This window comes from Odontesthes bonariensis, chromosome 4, assembly GCF_027942865.1.
Source record: "Odontesthes bonariensis isolate fOdoBon6 chromosome 4, fOdoBon6.hap1, whole genome shotgun sequence".
Taxonomy (NCBI): domain Eukaryota; kingdom Metazoa; phylum Chordata; class Actinopteri; order Atheriniformes; family Atherinopsidae; genus Odontesthes; species Odontesthes bonariensis.
Window position 1 is genome coordinate 1527637 of NC_134509.1, and position 18191 is coordinate 1545827.

The 18191-nt window shown below is 43.8% G+C and overlaps 1 protein-coding gene across 1 annotated transcript; it reads right to left on the minus strand.

Annotated features, from left to right (window-relative positions):
* Positions 1 to 3310: 3310 nt before the first annotated feature.
* Positions 3311 to 17077, minus strand: snrpb2 (small nuclear ribonucleoprotein polypeptide B2). The gene is made up of 7 exons (XM_075462452.1): positions 16979 to 17077; positions 13919 to 13990; positions 11137 to 11309; positions 10921 to 11055; positions 8449 to 8484; positions 5483 to 5571; positions 3311 to 3613 (listed from the first exon to the last, which is right to left on the minus strand). Exons 2-7 carry the CDS (start codon positions 13980 to 13982, stop codon positions 3454 to 3456), a joined length of 657 nt encoding a protein of 218 aa, XP_075318567.1. The 5' UTR covers positions 13983 to 13990; positions 16979 to 17077; the 3' UTR covers positions 3311 to 3453.
* Between the last annotated feature and the right edge of the window lie 1114 nt (positions 17078 to 18191).

Genomic DNA, 18191 nt, shown 5'->3' on the forward strand with positions numbered 1-18191 from the left:
GCCAGCAGAAACTAACCCTTCACCAACCTGCTGAAGCTCTGATGGCCCTTTGGATCCAGTTCAAACTGATATAATTTAATAAAACCTCAGAAAACTGTGTCCATTTGTTAAAAAAGGGCAGAATGTGTCACCTTTGAAGATGCCTCCAGAGAACGTGTCCGTCAGCTGAAATCTGAGAGATTAAAAACATTAAATCTGACCAGTTTAACAACATTAATGAAAGTGGGAATTGTTACATTGATGTTTTTTTATCAATTCATTCAGTGACACAGATGAATCATCAGTTACTGAGATTTATCCATGTTAAGGACATGCGTTTCTCCTCTCAGTTTGTGGTGTTTTATGTGTGGAAAACCCGATTCAACACCTCCGTCATCACATCTGCAACGGACACAAATCCGCAAAAAACAACCTCGTGACAAGATTTAAAGCAGCTGCCTGGAGCAGCATAAACCTGGAGGGAACCCAGAGGCCATCTTTCACCTCAGCCAGTCTGTAATCAACGCCGCAGCCTCGGAGGTGTTGAGATGACAACTTTGTATTCAGCTCACAGTCGGAGGAGATAAAACCACCCGACAGGCGTGTGATATAAGCAGGTTTCTGGGTTCATCCTGCAAAACAAAGAAAAACCTAAACCTGAGGGGCTTTAATCATTTTAATGACTTCACGCTGTTCCTGGTGGTGAATGTTTCCCAACAGGCAGATTTCCTGCTGTTAGAAAATGAATAATTATAGTTTGTGGAGTCACAGAAAGACAGAAAGTTTACAGAATCTACAGGAACAGCGTTCTGGAAGCTTCTCCAACCGGCAGGTCACCTGCTGACAGGTGAGGGTGTCAGGACTGGGTATAACAGCAGCATCCACCAAAGGTTCAGAACAGGAATAAACTTTTTAATAAAAAATAAGACATGAGGTCAGAACACAGCGGTGTCAAACAGCGCCTCAAGCTAGCAGCTCTTGACTTGACTTCCAACCGTCAGCTGTGGGCACAGATCTGGGTAGAGACCCAAAGAAGGAGGTCGTGGATACGAGCGGCTGAAATGAGTTTTCTTCTGAGGGGGGCGGGGCTTATAGATAGGGGGAGGGGCTCCAACACTCAGGGGGAGGAGCTCCAACATTTGTGATCACATCATTAAAAATAAAACGGAGATCGTCTGAATCTCGCAGGATGCAACTCCTCCTCATTCTGACTCCCACCAGACGCCTCAAACCCACTAGGGGCCTCATGTACAAAGGGTGCGTACGCACAAAATAGTGGCGTACGCACCTTTTCACGTCAACGATCAGATGTATCATGAGCGAAAAGACCGTGGAAATGTGCGGTGTCTCACGGCAACTTCAGGGCTGGCGTACGCACTTTTCTACAGCTGTTGATTCTTTGACGACACCTAAGGTGATGTTGGGAAACTGTTATAATAAATAAATGTGAAAACAATTAGTCCTCAGACAGTGATGTGCACATCTGAGACACATGAACAGTTAACACACCCATCTGTCTGCAGTTACACGAGTGGATATAAAAGCAGCGCAAAGTGGTGCAATGCATTCCATTAAAAACAATGGCTGCTTTGGCAGTATTAGAAGACTTTGCAAATGGTGAAATTCGAAGAGAGCGTGTGTTCAGAGACAGAGAGGATTTGCTGGCACATGACTCATTAGCCGTTTTGAGGGAAATCCTCCTGGAACTGTGCGCAGAGCTGCGGCCGGCGTTGGAGCGCAACACAGCGAGGAGCCATGCCCTGTGCTCACAGGTGATGTGCACACTGGGGTTCCTATAGCAACCGGGGCATTCCAGAGGGAGCTGGCCAACCGATTGGGACTGTGCCAGTCTATCCTGAGCCGAGCCATGCCAGCCGAGTGGGACAGAATTATCCGCATCTCAGCCACGTATATCAACTTCCCAACAGGCCAACATTAAAGCTCAATTTGAAGCGAGAGCCGGTTTTGTAATCGGAGCTATCGACTGCACACACATTGCTATAAAAGCGCCATCACATGATGAATTTGTATGTTAACAGGAAACATTTTCATTCGATCGATGTACAGATCATATGTGATGCGTAAATGCAATTAACCAACATTGTGGCGAGGTGGCCTGGTTCAACGCACGATTCATACATTCTGAGTAACAGCATCGTTGGGAACAGACTACAGGCTGGCACTGTGCGTGATGGCTGGCTTCTTGGTGAGTAACTTTATTGTGTAATTGTCCTAATATTATTCCCCCTGACGTGCATGGAGTATGTGCGCCCCCAGTTTCTATCCCGTCTTCACAGCATCATAGTCGGAGGTTAAATTTAGTTTCTTGCTGTTTTTGCTGGTTAAACTTCAGCTTAAGATCTTTCTAACAAGCCCCTGATCGTCTCTGTGGGCAAAGAGCAGTGCCACCCATAGTTGCGCCGACTCTCTGTTCAAACAGAGTCCCCCCCCCCCCCCCCCACCCGCCTGTTTTGGCCACACGGTGGGCAGCTAGTCTCTGCTTCACCTCCACCTTAATGTGGGACCACTTCTTGTTCACCTCCACCTTAATGTGGGACCACTTCTTGTTCACCTCCACCTTAATGTGGGACCACTTCTTGTTCACCTCCACCTTAATGTGGGACCACTTCTTGTTCACCTCTGCTTGTGAGGCTTCTCAGACCCCCCAGCATTGACAGCCTCAGGCTCTCCCACCCACTCCTCTTAGTTTGCTGCTTATGCCGGAGGACAGCGTGCCAAAAAACACATTTTTGCGAGCCTCCACTTCAGAAAGTAGCACCGACATCTCGCTTTCCGTAAAGTTCTCATTTTTTCTGACCATACACAGAGGGGAATCGCAGGTGCAGGGCTCATTTAAATATGATTTGCGTATTTAAGTAGGGGCGTGGACAGGGAGGAGTCGGGTGCTCCGACATGTGCGCTCAGTTACACGTTGATTGGGATGTACAAACGAAATGTGCTTGAATTGATGCGTGCGCACTCCAGCAGCAGAGGTCTTAAAGTCAGATTTCAACCTGCTGAACCATCACGGTAACGGACGGCGAACACGAATCGGGTTTAAATTCCTGATGATCGGACAGTAAAATTAGACCGTAGCAACATTCAAAGGTCAGAACTTCAAATGAAAATCATAATTTCTGACTAATAGTCAGTTAGACGTTGATCAAATACTTTAATCTGTAAATAAATTGGCAACCTGAACTAAAATCAGCTCTTTGGACCAGAACTCAGTGTTGGATTAAAACCCATCATCTCTGAGTGAAGGTTCCGGTTCGGATGAACCGATCCGCCTGATTTCGTGGTATTTAAATATGAAGCAGCGATTCTGTAAAACGTGTTTATTCTTTTATTTTACAAAACAAAAAAAACGCAGTCCGAGAGTTTCTCCTCAGACGACCAAAAAATAGAATAAAAAAGGTTGAGAGGGATGAAAAAGAAAGGATCAGTGTCTTTGTGCCCGGGCGCCGCCGGGATCTACTTCTTGGCGTAGGTGATCTTCATGGCGCAGGTGGCCGTGATCCGGAAGCCCTGCAGCGCGTCTTTGGCCACGCCCGCCTGAGTGTCGCTCTCGAACTCCACGAAGGAGATGTCGTGTTTCCCCGGGACGAGTCGCACCTCTTTGAAACCCGGAAACCTGCAGACAGAACAGTTCCGAGGTCCAGTTTCAGGTGAATGAATCAAACGGAAACAGAAACCAGAACAGAAACCAGAGGGGGGAACAGAAAACAGAGGGGGGAACAGAAAACAGAGGGGGGAACAGAAACCAGAGGGGGAACAGAAACCAGAGGGGGGAACAGAAACCAGATGGGGGAACAGAAACCAGAGGGGGAACAGAAACCAGAACAGAAACCCGAGGGGGGAACAGACACCAGATGGGGGAACAGAAACCAGAGGGGGAACAGAAACCAGAGGGGGGAACAGAAACCAGATGGGGGAACAGAAACCAGAACAGAAACCAGAGGGGGGAACAGAAACCAGAACAGAAACCAGAGGGGGGAACAGACACCAGAGGGGGGGAACAGAAACCAGAACAGAAACCAGAGGGGGGAACAGACACCAGAGGGGGGGAACAGAAACCAGAGGGGGAACAGAAACCAGAGGGGGGAACAGAAACCAGATGGGGGAACAGAAACCAGAACAGAAACCAGAGGGGGGAACAGAAACCAGAACAGAAACCAGAGGGGGGAACAGACACCAGAGGGGGGGAACAGAAACCAGAACAGAAACCAGAGGGGGGAACAGACACCAGAGGGGGGGAACAGAAACCAGAACAGAAACCAGAGGGGGGAACAGAAACCAGATGGGGGAACAGAAACCAGAGGGGGAACAGAAACCAGAACAGAAACCCGAGGGGGGAACAGACACCAGATGGGGGAACAGAAACCAGAGGGGGAACAGAAACCAGAGGGGGGAACAGAAACCAGATGGGGGAACAGAAACCAGAACAGAAACCAGAGGGGGGAACAGACACCAGAGGGGGGGAACAGAAACCAGAACAGAAACCAGAGGGGGGAACAGACACCAGATGGGGGAACAGAAACCAGAACAGAAACCAGAGGGGGGAACAGAAACCAGATGGGGGAACAGAAACCAGATGGGGGAACAGAAACCAGAACAGAAACCAGAGGGGGGAACAGAAACCAGATGGGGGAACAGAAACCAGATGGGGGAACAGAAACCAGAACAGAAACCAGAGGGGGGAACAGAAACCAGAGGGGGGAACAGAAACCAGAGGGGGGAACAGAAACCAGAGGGGGGAACAGAAACCAGATGGGGGACAGAAACCAGAGGGGGGAACAGAAACCAGATGGGGGACAGAAACCAGAGGGGGGGACAGAAACCAGAGGGGGGAACAGAAACCAGAACAGAAACCAGAGGGGGGAACAGAAAACAGAGGGGGGAACAGAAACCAGAGGGGGGAACAGAAACCAGGGGGGGGGACAGAAACCAGAGGGGGGGGGGAACAGAAACCAGAGGGGGGGGACAGAAACCAGGGGGGGGGAACAGAAACCAGGGGGGGGAACAGAAACCAGAGGGGGGGACAGAAACCAGGGGGGGGGGAAAGAAACCAGAGGGGGAACAGAAACCAGAGGGGGGGACAGAAACCAGGGGGGGGGAACAGAAACCAGAGGGGGAACAGAAACCAGAGGGGGGGACAGAAACCAGAGGGGGGAACAGAAACCAGGGGGGGGGAACAGAAACCAGAGGGGGGAACAGAAACCAGGGGGGGGGAACAGAAACCAGAGGGGGGAACAGAAACCAGAGGGGGGAACAGAAACCAGAGGGGGAACAGAAACCAGAGGGGGGGACAGAAACCAGAGGGGGGAACAGAAACCAGAGGGGGAACAGAAACCAGGGGGGGGGAACAGAAACCAGAGGGGGGGACAGAAACCAGAGGGGGAACAGAAACCAGAGGGGGGGACAGAAACCAGGGGGGGGGAACAGAAACCAGAGGGGGGGACAGAAACCAGAGGGGGGAACAGAAACCAGAGGGGGAACTCACTGGTTGAACAGCATGGACAGCATCATCTCGTTGGTCTCCTCGGGGAGGTTACTGAGGAACAGGATGTAGTTCGGAGGGTTATCTGGAACCTGAGAGAACAGCAGAGATCCTGATCAATACAACGAAAACAGAATCTGACAAAGAAGAGTCTGAGAATACCTCCCTCAACCAAAGCCGACTAAAAACATCTGATCTGGATGGACATCGGAAGGTAAATCACCTTTAAGTTTGGACACTTTTTCTGACTAACAAAACATCGTCCTGCCGGTACCGAAGGTTTGATCTGCTGAGATAAATTTCCTCTAGCTGCCACAAAGAGTCTCATTTTATAAGCCATTCAAGGTTTTTATACTTAAAGCTTCCATATTGTGTAAAACTCCTTCTTCCTGTTCCTGGGAGCATATATCAGGGCGTCTGAAGTGTAAAACTCCTTCTTCCTGTTCCTGGGAGCATATATCAGGGCGTCTGAAGTGTAAAACTCCTTCTTCCTGTTCCTGGGAGCATATATCAGGGCGTCTGAGGTGTAAAACTCCTTCTTCCTGTTCCTGGGAGCATATATCAGGGCGTCTGAAGTGTAAAACTCCTTCTTCCTGTTCCTGGGAGCATATATCAGGGCGTCTGAGCTGTAAAACTCCTTCTTCCTGTTCCTGGGAGCATATATCAGGGCGTCTGAGGTGTAAAACTCCTTCTTCCTGTTCCTGGGAGCATATATCAGGGCGTCTGAGGTGTAAAACTTCTTCTTCCTGTTCCTGGGAGCATATATCAGGGCGTCTGAGGTGTAAAACTCCTTCTTCCTGTTCCTGGGAGCATATATCAGGGCGTCTGAGGTGTAAAACTTCTTCTTCCTGTTCCTGGGAGCATATATCGGGGCGTCTGAGGTGTAAAACTCCTTCTTCCTGTTCCTGGGAGCATATATCAGGGCGTCTGAGGTGTAAAACTCCTTCTTCCTGTTCCTGGGAGCATATATCAGGGCGTCTGAGGTGTAAAACTTCTTCTTCCTGTTCCTGGGAGCATATATCAGGGCGTCTGAAGTCACCAGCAGGTGTAAAACACAAAAACCTGGTTGACTCCGCCCCACTCTGATAAGCCCCGCCCCCTCTGTTAAAGGGTCAGTTCGCCTCTTTTGACATGAAGCTGTATGACATCCCATATCAGCAACATCATTTCTGAACATCTTCTTACCCCCTGCTGCGTCCTGTGAGCAGAGTTCCAGCCTCGTTTTGGAGTCCACGAAGGTAGTCCGGCTAGTTGGCTGGGGCTTGAAAAATAAAGCGTCTTGCTTCTCAAAAAAAATATGCGTTCAACAGAGTAATACATTTGCATCACAAAATCGTTCTCGATGAAAAAGTCAGACCTCACTTCGCTTGGCGCCATTTTTGCCTCCCTTGATATCAATGCGTCAAACCACCTAGCGATAGCTGCACCTGTTACGGTGTTTGCTGCTCGGAAGCAGGGGACTGCTCGGTCTGCTCTTCGGTCTGCACAGTTTCCTTTTAACGCATTGATGTCAAAGGCAAAAATAGCGCCAAGCGAAGTGAGGTCTGACTTTCTCATCGAGAACGATTTTGTGATGCAAATGTATTACTCTTTTGAACGCATATTTTTTTGAGAAGCAATACGCTTTATTTTTCAAGCCCCAGCCAACTAGCCGGACTAGCTTCGTGGACGCCAAAACTCAGCTGGAGCTCCGCTCACAGGACCCCTAACCCTTCTAAGGAGTTATTGCTGTTACTTTAGCAGCAGCTACCGCTAACAGCTTAGCTAATGAAGGTGACATACACCAGCTTCTAAGGAGTTGTTGCTGTTCCTTTAGCAGCAGCTAACGCTAACAGCTTAGCTAATGAAGGTGACATACACCAGCTTCTAAGGAGTTATTGCTGCTCCGTTAGCAGCAGCTAACGCTAACAGCTTAGCTAATGAAGGTGACGTGCACCAGCTTCTAAGGAGTTATTGCTGTTCCTTTAGCAGCAGCTAACGCTAACAGCTTAGCTAATGAAGATGACGTACACCAGCTTCTAAGGAGTTGTTGCTGTTCCTTTAGCAGCAGCTAACGCTAACAGCTTAGTTAATGAAGATGACGTACACCAGCTTCTAAGGAGTTGTTGCTGTTCCTTTAGCAGCAGCTAACGCTAACAGCTTAGTTAATGAAGATGACGTACACCAGCTTCTAAGGAGTTGTTGCTGTTCCTTTAGCAGCAGCTAACGCTAACAGCTTAGTTAATGAAGATGACGTACACCAGCTTCTAAGGAGTTGTTGCTGTTCCTTTAGCAGCAGCTAACGCTAACAGCTAAGTTAATGAAGATGACGTACACCAGCTTCTAAGGAGTTGTTGCTGTTCCTTTCTGAAAGATGAACATTATTGTTCCCACATTACTTTGTTAGCTGAAGCTTTCTAGCTGAACGGTTCTGTTCTGTAACTCATCAACCTGCAGCTGTGTGGATAAGGTGTGTTTCCAACACAACACCGGTCCTCTCCTCACTCTCGGTGTGCTAACGTCACATTATCGGCATGTTTCTGATAAAGATGGAGGTCTCCCAGTACAACTGTTTAATGAGGTTAATATATCCAAAGTGTTTTAACGCAGTAATTAACGGTACACATGCATTACTACGAGTTAAGCTGCGTACATCTCTGGCTTGGTCCATCACTGTTGATGAGAAAGCATTGTTTGCTAGCATCTGCTGCTAGCTTACAGCTACATGCTAACCTGTTTCCCTCTGGGACCAACAGAGGAACTATCTGTATCTGTGTGTAGAGCTGGAGCTGATGAGGAGAAACCAACAGACATTCTGACCAAAGTCTGTCTCTAACATCTTAAAAAACCTCAAAATTCTGTTAAACTGTTAAAAAAGGGCAGAATATGTCACCTTTAAAAGTAAAAACTCTTTACTTTCATGGGTTCAATCGACTCATTAACATTACTGTGAGCTGCCTGAATGCCTGATAAGATCCAGGGGGCCTTACCTGTACTGCAGGTGTGTGCACAGGTGTGGTCGTTACCTGCAAAAGAGAAGAAGACAGACGCATGAACAGATCAGGTCAGTTAACACGTCGTTTTTAACCCTCATACCCGATTTAAAACAACTTAATTTCTGAAAGGGAAACCCCCAAATAATCCTGGACTGCGCGTGTGTGTGTGTGTGCCATAGTCTAATGCTGTATTCATTATAATGGATGTCTATGGGAGCCGTTTCTGTAATCTGCCATATAAGAAAAACTAAAAAGCTGTAAAAACTGATGTTGTAGCTCATCAATGACATATCCCAGACCTAATAATCCTTCATAGAATATTTCACTTTGCATTGCATACATTGAAAATACAGCAGTTTTTATGCGTGTGTTTTTTAACAGAAATTGGTGTTTACCTCATAAACCAGTATTTAAAGGGTTCATTTTTTGAAAATAATTGAAAACGTGGTAGTTAAGATTTATGAAAAAAAAGTTGAAAAAAAATATCAAAATATGTTGTTTTAGGTCGTTTTAAAAAGGGGACAAAAATGTCCCTTTTCAGAAATTAAGTTTTTTTTTTTTTTTTTTTTCAGGCATAACAAAAAAATTAAAAATCAATGTTGTTGCTGATCATTGACATACCCCAGACCATAATGATCCCCACTCAGTAATTCCACTTTGCATTCCATATTTTGAAAATATACCAGTTTTTGTGGGGTTTTTTTTTTACAGAAATTGGCATTTACCTCATATAAACCAGAATTTAAATGGTTACTTTTTTGAAAATAATTTGAAAACCTGGTAGTTATGATCAGAACTGAAGTTGAAGAAAAGATTTGTGGAAAAAAAACATTAACATATTAGCCTAGCAAGCCAGACCCGTACAGCAAATAGCTGTACAGGGGTCTAGTGACGCTGGATAGCAGTGTGGGCGGGATAAACGGGTGTCTGTCAAATTCAACGCCACGCAATAGGATGGCACAACAACCAATCAGAGCGATGAAGAAGTTTTATGTAGTCAACGCGACGTGGTTTGTAGTCTATGGCCTGAAAAGCTGATTTCTCTTAAGCTCTAAACTCTGTAAATATATAACTTTAGCAACATTTGAAACATTTTCAGGCGAGAAAGTAGTCGTTTAGACCCCCAAGGTGTTGAAAATCTGACAAAATACCGGCTGTTTACAATTTTGTTCAGACGAATTCAGCGCTGCTAAAGCTAGCCGCAGTGAGTAACGCACTTCCGGTTTTGACTGCTCTCGTCCCGTTAACGGAATTTGACCGTTCAAATGCCTTACCGGAGAGTTTTGTCAGCTCTGAGACGAAGATCGGCCCGCCGTCTTCGCTACATCATGCTCGCAATCGACTGGGTAAAGCCTGTTCGCCGGGCGCAGCCATTGTTTACCTCTCTCTTGAACTTTTTTTTTTTTTAACCTCTCTCTGGAACTACACACTGAAACGTCGCACCTCTGTCGTCACTAGGTAGCCCCGCCTCCGACCCCGCTCCTCACGATTTGATTGGCTCGATCAACTATTGATTTGGAACGTTGCAAAACGACCACAAGTGACTAGACTGGCCCCGGAGCAAATTCCATTTGCGGCCGCTAGGGGCGTCTAGATTTCTAGGCTATTAACATATGATGTTTTAGGTTGTTTTAAAAAGGTGACAAAAATGTCCCTTTTCAGAAATTAAGGAGGTTTTTTTTTCTACACAATGAAAAATTGCATTGTATATGATGTGTGTTTGAAATTTGAAAAAAATAGTCAAAAATGCACAACTGGACCAAATATGATGAGTATAGTAGAATATATGACTATTTCCAGTGTGAAATTAGAGGAGAAAGTACACCCCAAGTGGAGAAAAATGTCCCCTATCAGGGATTAGGGTTAAAGGACGTTTCAGAAGTTTTATGTCATCAGTCCTTTAACAGTTCAGCCTGGAGAAGCCGGAGCTTCCCTGGGTGGAGGCGGGTGGAGTTTATATACTCAGACTTTCATCCAGCATCTGTGATTTATCATCAGTGCCCTGCAGCAGAAGATTGGAAACTCCTCCGGTGAAATACTGCATGACGCACAGCATAAATAAGTCTTTATGTTGGTCGTTTCACATCTGAAATCTAACGAACATGAGGTCCACGTCCACAGAGGAGCTGTCCATCATCACAAGCCCCCACCTGGTTGGAGCCACAAATGGTTGGAGCCTCCACCTGGAGCCCTCACCAGCCCCCCACCTGGTTGGAGCCCCAAATGGTTGGAGCCTCCACCTGGAGCCCCCACCAGCCCCCCACCTGGTTGGAGCCTCCACCTGGTTGGAGCCCCCACCAGCCCCAAACCTGGTTGGAGCACCAAATGGTTGGAGCCTCCACCTGGTTGGAGCCCCCACCAGCCCCCCACCTGGTTGGAGCCCCAAATGGTTGGAGCAGGTGACTCTCAGCTCTTTAAACATCAGGTAAGAGTTTAAAACCAAACAGGAAGTAACGGTTCTCTCACGGCTGCAGGTTTCTTTGTGGCGTTCGCCGCCGGCTCCTGAGCCTTCTTCTTCTTGTCCTTCTTCTTCTCCTTGTCGCCGTACGCGCCCTTCACCTTGGTGATGACCTCTGAGTCGGTCTTTGCGTACTGTATCCTCTGGAAGACAGACAAACAAACACGGGTGAGACGAGGAGGAGGAGGAGCGCCGACCACACGAAGACGCCGCATCGGGCTCACCATGGGCTTGTTGTAGAAGGGGAAGCCCTGCAGCTGCCGCAGGGCGTTGGTGGCGGCGGCGAGCTCTTTGAAGACGACGAAGGCCTGTCCTCTCATCTTCACCGTCTTCATGGCCACGATGTCGACGATCTGGCCGAACTGAGAGAAGAGTGCGTAGAGCGAACGCTTCAGCTCTGCGGGACGAAGACGAACAGAGTTTAATGTGAGCCCAGCCTTCTTTCTTCTTCTGCGCTTTGCTCTGATCCAATAGTCCTTCTTCTTCTTCAATAGTCAGGTTCACTGTGTACAAAAATGTACTTTTGTGGGAATTTTTTGGGGATTTGTTGACCTCGGGGATTCCAAAAACCAATGTTGCCACTTGAACAGACGCCTGTATGGCGGCCATTTTGGAATTTCAAAACAGGCGCCATAAAATACAGAATTTCAGATACTGTGGCCTCTAAACAACCTAAAAACTCAATTCAACATGCCAATCCTATGTTTTCTTGGTCAAGGAATCTATATATCTATATATATATCTATAGATATATATATTTATTTTAGGGGTGGGCGAAAAAAAAAAAATAAAATAATCGATTCATGTACATATCGCGATTTTTTTTTTTAAATCGATTTTTCTCCCCAGAATCGATTATATTACGTCATATCCGTGTCCAGAAAAACTTCATTACATTAAGCTATGTTAAAACTAGCCCACATTTGTGCTGTAAACTTTAAAAAAATGCTGTACATGTTAAGTACCTCTTTTTGTCTGAGTTGAAATAAATGTCAGCTGCTGGACTGACTCAGACCGATGTGCATCGTTTATGGGAACAACATTCATTCTAGAAGTGTACGATTCAACTTGTTTTTTTTTTTTTTTAAAGGAGGAAGAAAATTGCAATTACTGATTATATCGAATCACAATACTTGTAGAATTGCAATTATCAAGAATCATGATACAAATCGAATCGTGACCAAAGCATATCGTCCCACCCCTAATAAATATATATATATATATATAAATAAATATAATAGATGTAATTTACCTTTTTCCATTGTTTATATTAGCCTGGGTGCCAGCCGAACTTAGCCCCGCCCATAAAAGTTTTGGTCGGGAAGTTCGGTCTGGCTCTGCTCAGTTGGGAAATCATTATGCCCGACCAAGAATTGGTCGGACCAATCAGATTGCCAGGGCGGGCTTTATACGATGATGGACAGATGATCAACAGGGACATTATCGACTACGTCACTAAAGAGCTGAACACGGCTGCCGCTGGAGAGCTAGGGTGTGTAGATTCTGCCATCGAGTCTGTTCTACAGGATCTCCACATTGCATTCATTTTGAAAGACGAACAGAGGAACGCGATAAAGGCTTTTATCGATAGAAAAGATGTTTTTGCCGTCCTTCCTACAACAAGTGTGTGTTGCTTAATCTACGTCACATATTACGTTGCTCTGATTGGTTGTAGGTCTATCCAATTGAGCGAAGAGGCATTTTTTCTCCTGGTTCGGTTGAAACACGCCCCATACTCAAATCTCTATCCAGCGGTATCAGACTCACATTCTGACTAGAATCGTGAGTATGACGTAGTCAGGCTATGTTTATATAATCATATGCAGAAATTTTAAGTATTCTGATCACGGACTTCTGACATGGGGTCATTAAGGGGGATTAAGGCTGATTCATACTCGGCGCAAACGCGCAACTGTTCTGGCTCGAGAACCATTAATGACGTCATCGAAAGCGCCAGCCCCTTCACAGTTCCTTCAGCTCATAAGCGCAGTTTGCGCCGAGTATGCGTCACATTTGCAGTTCTCTCCAGACCAGCGAGCGTCACTGTTGAGGAAACAAGCTGAAAAGCATACGAAGAAAGCATACACAATGCCACCTGTGGTGTCACGTCAGCAGAGGCTGGCACATCTGATGCGGAATGAATTTACTCTGGGTGTAGAACTGTATATGTATCTCAGAGCTAAGCGGCTGCGGCAAAAACAGAAGAGAAGGTGGAATGTTCGTCCTTTGCAACAAGACGAACTTTGTCAAACGTTGTCCCAGTGTAACTTCATAGACGTGTCGTACAGATGTTTGTAGAGGCGCACCCTCTCGGTCACCACGGTCTCTGCAGTGTTCATTTTTTCTTTTTCTTGGTCAGCTGTTTCCGGTGGAGCGCGCGCGAAGTCAGAAAAAAAGTTGTGTGCGCGCCCTTGCGCCGCGCGAGGATTTTCTAGCTTGCGAAGGGGGGCGTGGCGGAATTTTGGGACACGTCACCGTTTGCGCCATTTGCGACCAGCTAGTATGAGCGAGGTTGCGCCGAGTATGAATCAGCCTTTAGAGTGACAATTTCCTTTTCCACTTCTTGGAGGTGCCACAATTTTCTTTCCCACCCCTTGGGGGCGCCACAGCACGATAACTGAGCATAATTTTGAAGTCACCATTGGATTCCTTGACCAAGAAAACGTAGGATTGGCATGTTAAATTGAGTTTTTAGGTTGTTTAGAGGCCAAGGTAGCTGAAATTCTGCATTTTATGGCGCCAGTTTTGAAATTCCAAAATGGCCGCCATACAGGCGTCTGTTCAAGTGGCAACATTGGTTTTTGGAATCCCCAAGGTCAACAAATCCCCAAAAAATTCCCACAAAAGTACATTTTTGTACACAGTGAACCTGACTACAAGCAGGTTTAGATAATAAAGATCTATAACTAAACAATTAAAGAATTAAAAAGTGACTTCAGAAACAAGTTATTTCTTTGTTTACACAGATTGTTGGTCAGAAGCTATTTAAAAAGAACATAAACTCACCTTCTTTCTTGATTTTATCGTTGATGTTGTTGATGTAAATCGTGTGGTTTGGTCGGATGTCCATGGTGGAGTCTGACCGAAGAGGAAACAGAAGCTTATTCACCATCACTTCAGTCTAAAATAATATCTCTTTATCTTCTAAACCTCTGTAAACCTGACCGACCAATCACAGAAAGCCCCAAACCGTCTGGTTCGCTCTGCTGTGGAGTTATTTCAGTTTTCAGCTAACAGCTCTTTGGGAATCACCTTGTTGCTGCAGAAATCCTGTTTTCTGTCTGTCACACTGTGTTATCTTTGCTGTTTTTCACACATGCAGCTAAAGAAATGGGAACAAATCTTAATTCCAGTCTAAAACCCACAAAGAGCTTCTAGATTATTCATTTCTGGTGGCATAAAACAGTTTAATCATTTCATTTATATTAATTGTTCAATTAGTCATTAGATTTGATCTTATATTCCTTTTTTAAGCTTTAAATTTAATCTTATTTACATTTTCTTAATGTTGAATAACATCATTTTTATTATTGTCTGTTTTTTTCCTACTTTTCGACGTGATAACGTTCATTATTTGGGGATTAGGATTTTTTTTTAAACTGAATTTCTTCTATTAATTTGACTATTTTGGTAACTGAAAGCAGTTTTAACTTAAATGTAGAAAAAAGTCAAAACTATGAAACTGTTTTTCACAGATGCAAATAAAGAAATGGGAACAAATGATGTGTCTGTGTGACAGGCTGCTGGGAACAAAGTGCCTAAAGATCCAGTTTAAAACCAGCTTCTTTGCTCAGTTGGACACAACACTGGTCCATCCCTTGAATTAGGAGCCTTTTTCCTGCCTGAATGCTTCACAGCTCAGGGTTAAGTGGCTTAACAAAGAAAAACACATTCCTCTGAAGATGCTCAGGTACAAGGACTGGACTGAAGATGAGGGAAGAAGCAGAAAATGTCCAAAGAGAAACTCTGAATGTCCTCTTGTACTTTTAAACAGATTTTATAGGATGATGCTTAGAAGTACTTTTGGATGAATTTCTTTACACAGCTGAACTACTTATTAATCTATGCTCAGGATTCTCATTTAAGTCACATTTTTATTGAAATGTCTTGAGAAAGACGACGCTGAAGTTGGCATCCGATTGGCGAATTAAAGGGGTGGGCATAAAGGGCCATTTCACTGCATTTTGATCGACCAAAACAAGGTCCTGTATGGAAACTACAATAGTTACACTGTTCAAATTTGGATGTAATTATTCTAAAGAGGCTATAGATTCATTAAAACTTTTTTTGGGATTTGTGAAACCTTTTTCTGATTTGTGAAAATGCAGAATAGGGCCATTTCACTGCATTTTTGGTATTCTGATAACCATAAACTGAGTCCTGTATGGAAACTACATTAGTTACACTGCTCATATTTCAAACAAGGTTTTAATGAATCTACAACCCCTTTAAAATAATTCCATCCAGATTTCAGCAGTGTAACTATTGTAGTTTCCATACAAGACCTTGTTTTGGTCGATCAAAATGCAGTGAAATGGCCCTTTATGCCCACCCCTTTAATTCGCCAATCGGATGCCAACTTCAGCGTCGTTTGAGAAAGATCTTTGTGACAACATAAATAAACCTTTTTTTAAAATAAATCCATGTCGAGGTGAAAGGTGTGTGTGGAACTCATCCATTATCGTTCAACTTAGAAAAAGTAATGTCAGAAAAGCTAAAACTTTGACGCATTTTAAATGATTTATTGCAACATTTTCGTACTTTAACGATTATCAAGTGGATTTAAGCTGTACTTCTATATGAGCAAACATAAGTATGTTTGGCTGCCGTACTAGGGGAGTGGGCGTGGGTCACTCTTGGTTTGGAAATACAATAGACGCCGGTACAAATACAAATACAGACGCAAACGCTAACAAAATGTGGCGATGGTTGGGACAGCCGGCCGTAAAGAGAAAAGATATGCCTGCCAAAGGAGGGGAGGAGGATGATATTGAACCTCGCGAACACAATTGTGCTCACCAGACATCAAAGACTTCGACCCACGCAAAGCCATAGAAATCTGGCATGGTGACAGTTTGCGCACACGCCGGCCACACTTTGTGAGAAAAGGGAAAAATGGAACCGATTTAGATGGGTCCGAAGACAGTTCAGAGAGCTCGGACGATGTTTAAGCATTTCACAGTATCCCCCTCATAATTAGTCTCTGCACATAGTTTTGTGTTTAATTTTTTGCATTATCTGCACTAAAACATGGTTAGAAAATTGTTAAATATTTCCATTTTTGTAGATTCAGGGTTCACATGAATATAAATCAGTTTTAAAGTTATTTTTTTTTTATGTACAAAAAATGTGAGTCTGAATAGTATGTGAGGGTTGAGGAGTAATTAAATGTTAGAATAAGTTTTGTATGTACATAAGTTTAATTGTTGTAATTATTTTAATTGGATATACATTCCCAATTTCACTGTAAAATGAATTTAAACCTTTAGTTAATAAATTCATCAAATTAATTCAGTGGCTCTCATCTGTCTTTTTTTGCACGGAAAAATGTGGCTAGTGGAAATTCTGATTGGCTGGTGATCAAAAAAGTTCATTTACAGCCCTGTGTGTGTGTAATATATATATATATATATAAACAAGTGAGCTTAACCAAACTGCCCCATATTCAATCAGTTCCATACATTTTTATGACTTTATTCAACCTGATCACTAAGAAAAAAGGCTCGAAAACACAAACGTTGAACAGCTGTATGACATATTACGGTTCAGATGACCCAAGTTAAGTCGGAACGTGAGATGAAACCGAATTAGATAGAGCGGCTTGTTCGCAAAAGGAGATTTTCACGTTTTAGTTGAGTTTCTGGGTGAGTTCGTGTTAGCTTACGTTAGCTGAACGTTCATTCAATGTTAGCTCTGAGGCTAACAGCTAACCAGCTAAACCGCTACAGAGCACTTTCTGAACCACCGACACGGGTTAAGCGTTCATTGCACACTCAGTCAGCTTCCAACTTAAGCTACAGGTTTATAACTGTGTCCCAAACTGAGATAAATTAATACAAAACTCACCTGTTGTGCCCTCACACCGCTCATATGTGAACAACAGGAAACACACTGCTGTTGGCGCCGGCTGCTCCTTTAAGGAGCCCCGCCCTCTGCCGCCACCAGCAGGTCTGGAGGAGAACTGCAGTTTGTCACTTTGCATCTATTATGGGTAGATTTGAACATCTTATTGGTCATAATATTTAGCACCAGTTTGTGCTAATTTGCATTTATTTTGATTGTTTAGTGTTTGGTACTTTTTATGTGTTTGTTGCCATGTTTTAGGCTCAACTCTGACAATGTTTAAATCCAGGCTGAAAACAGTTCTATTTAGCTGTGCATATGACACCTGAAAGTATTTTATCTGCACTCTTCACTTTTAAATGAATTAATTAATGATTCTTTTTAATGGGTTCTTAATTTTTTTTAAAATTTTTATTATTGTTATTTTTTTTTAATTATTTTTTTTATTTTTATTTATTTATTTATTTTATTTTTAATGATTTTATTGCCTTCTTGTGATTTTATGTAGCTGTAAAGCACTTTGAATTGCCTTGTGTACGAATTGTGCTCTATAAATAAAATTGCCTTGCCTTGATTAAAATATATGTTTTTAAAAACCCATTCAGCTTTATTCTCTCCCCACAGACTGGCTCAATAACTCCCAAATGAGGCAAACTTCACTTCTATCCAACAACAGAAAAATAGACAAAAAGCAATGAGATAATCTTCTTAAAAACAGCCAAACTCTGAACTGGACTCATGATGCTGGTTTGAGACTTAGGGACAAAGTGATGGTAAACATCCAATAGATCAAAAATAACCTCAGAAATCAGTGGTTTCCTGTTGTTGACATGAAAAGCTTTCATTTTGATTTTCACCAACAGCTTCATTATTACAGACTCAGACTCCAGATGAAACAAAGACAACTTTATTGTTAAATGTAAACTCAAACAAAGAGAATTAAAACATAATTAAGCATCAGACGGATCAGTAACTCTGATTATTTGGATTTATTGTCTTGGGTTTTTTGTACTGATGAATTAAATGTCCTTGAGGATTTTTTTCTGACCCGGAGTGTAAAGGGAGAAATGAAAACTTCCAGAATGTTAAAGAAAACACATCCTGTTATTATATTATATTATATTATATTAATACATATATTCATGTTTGGCCTGAAATCACTAAAATCTGATCATTTCTGTAAAATATTTCCTCTTTTTAGCTCCAGAAAATAAGT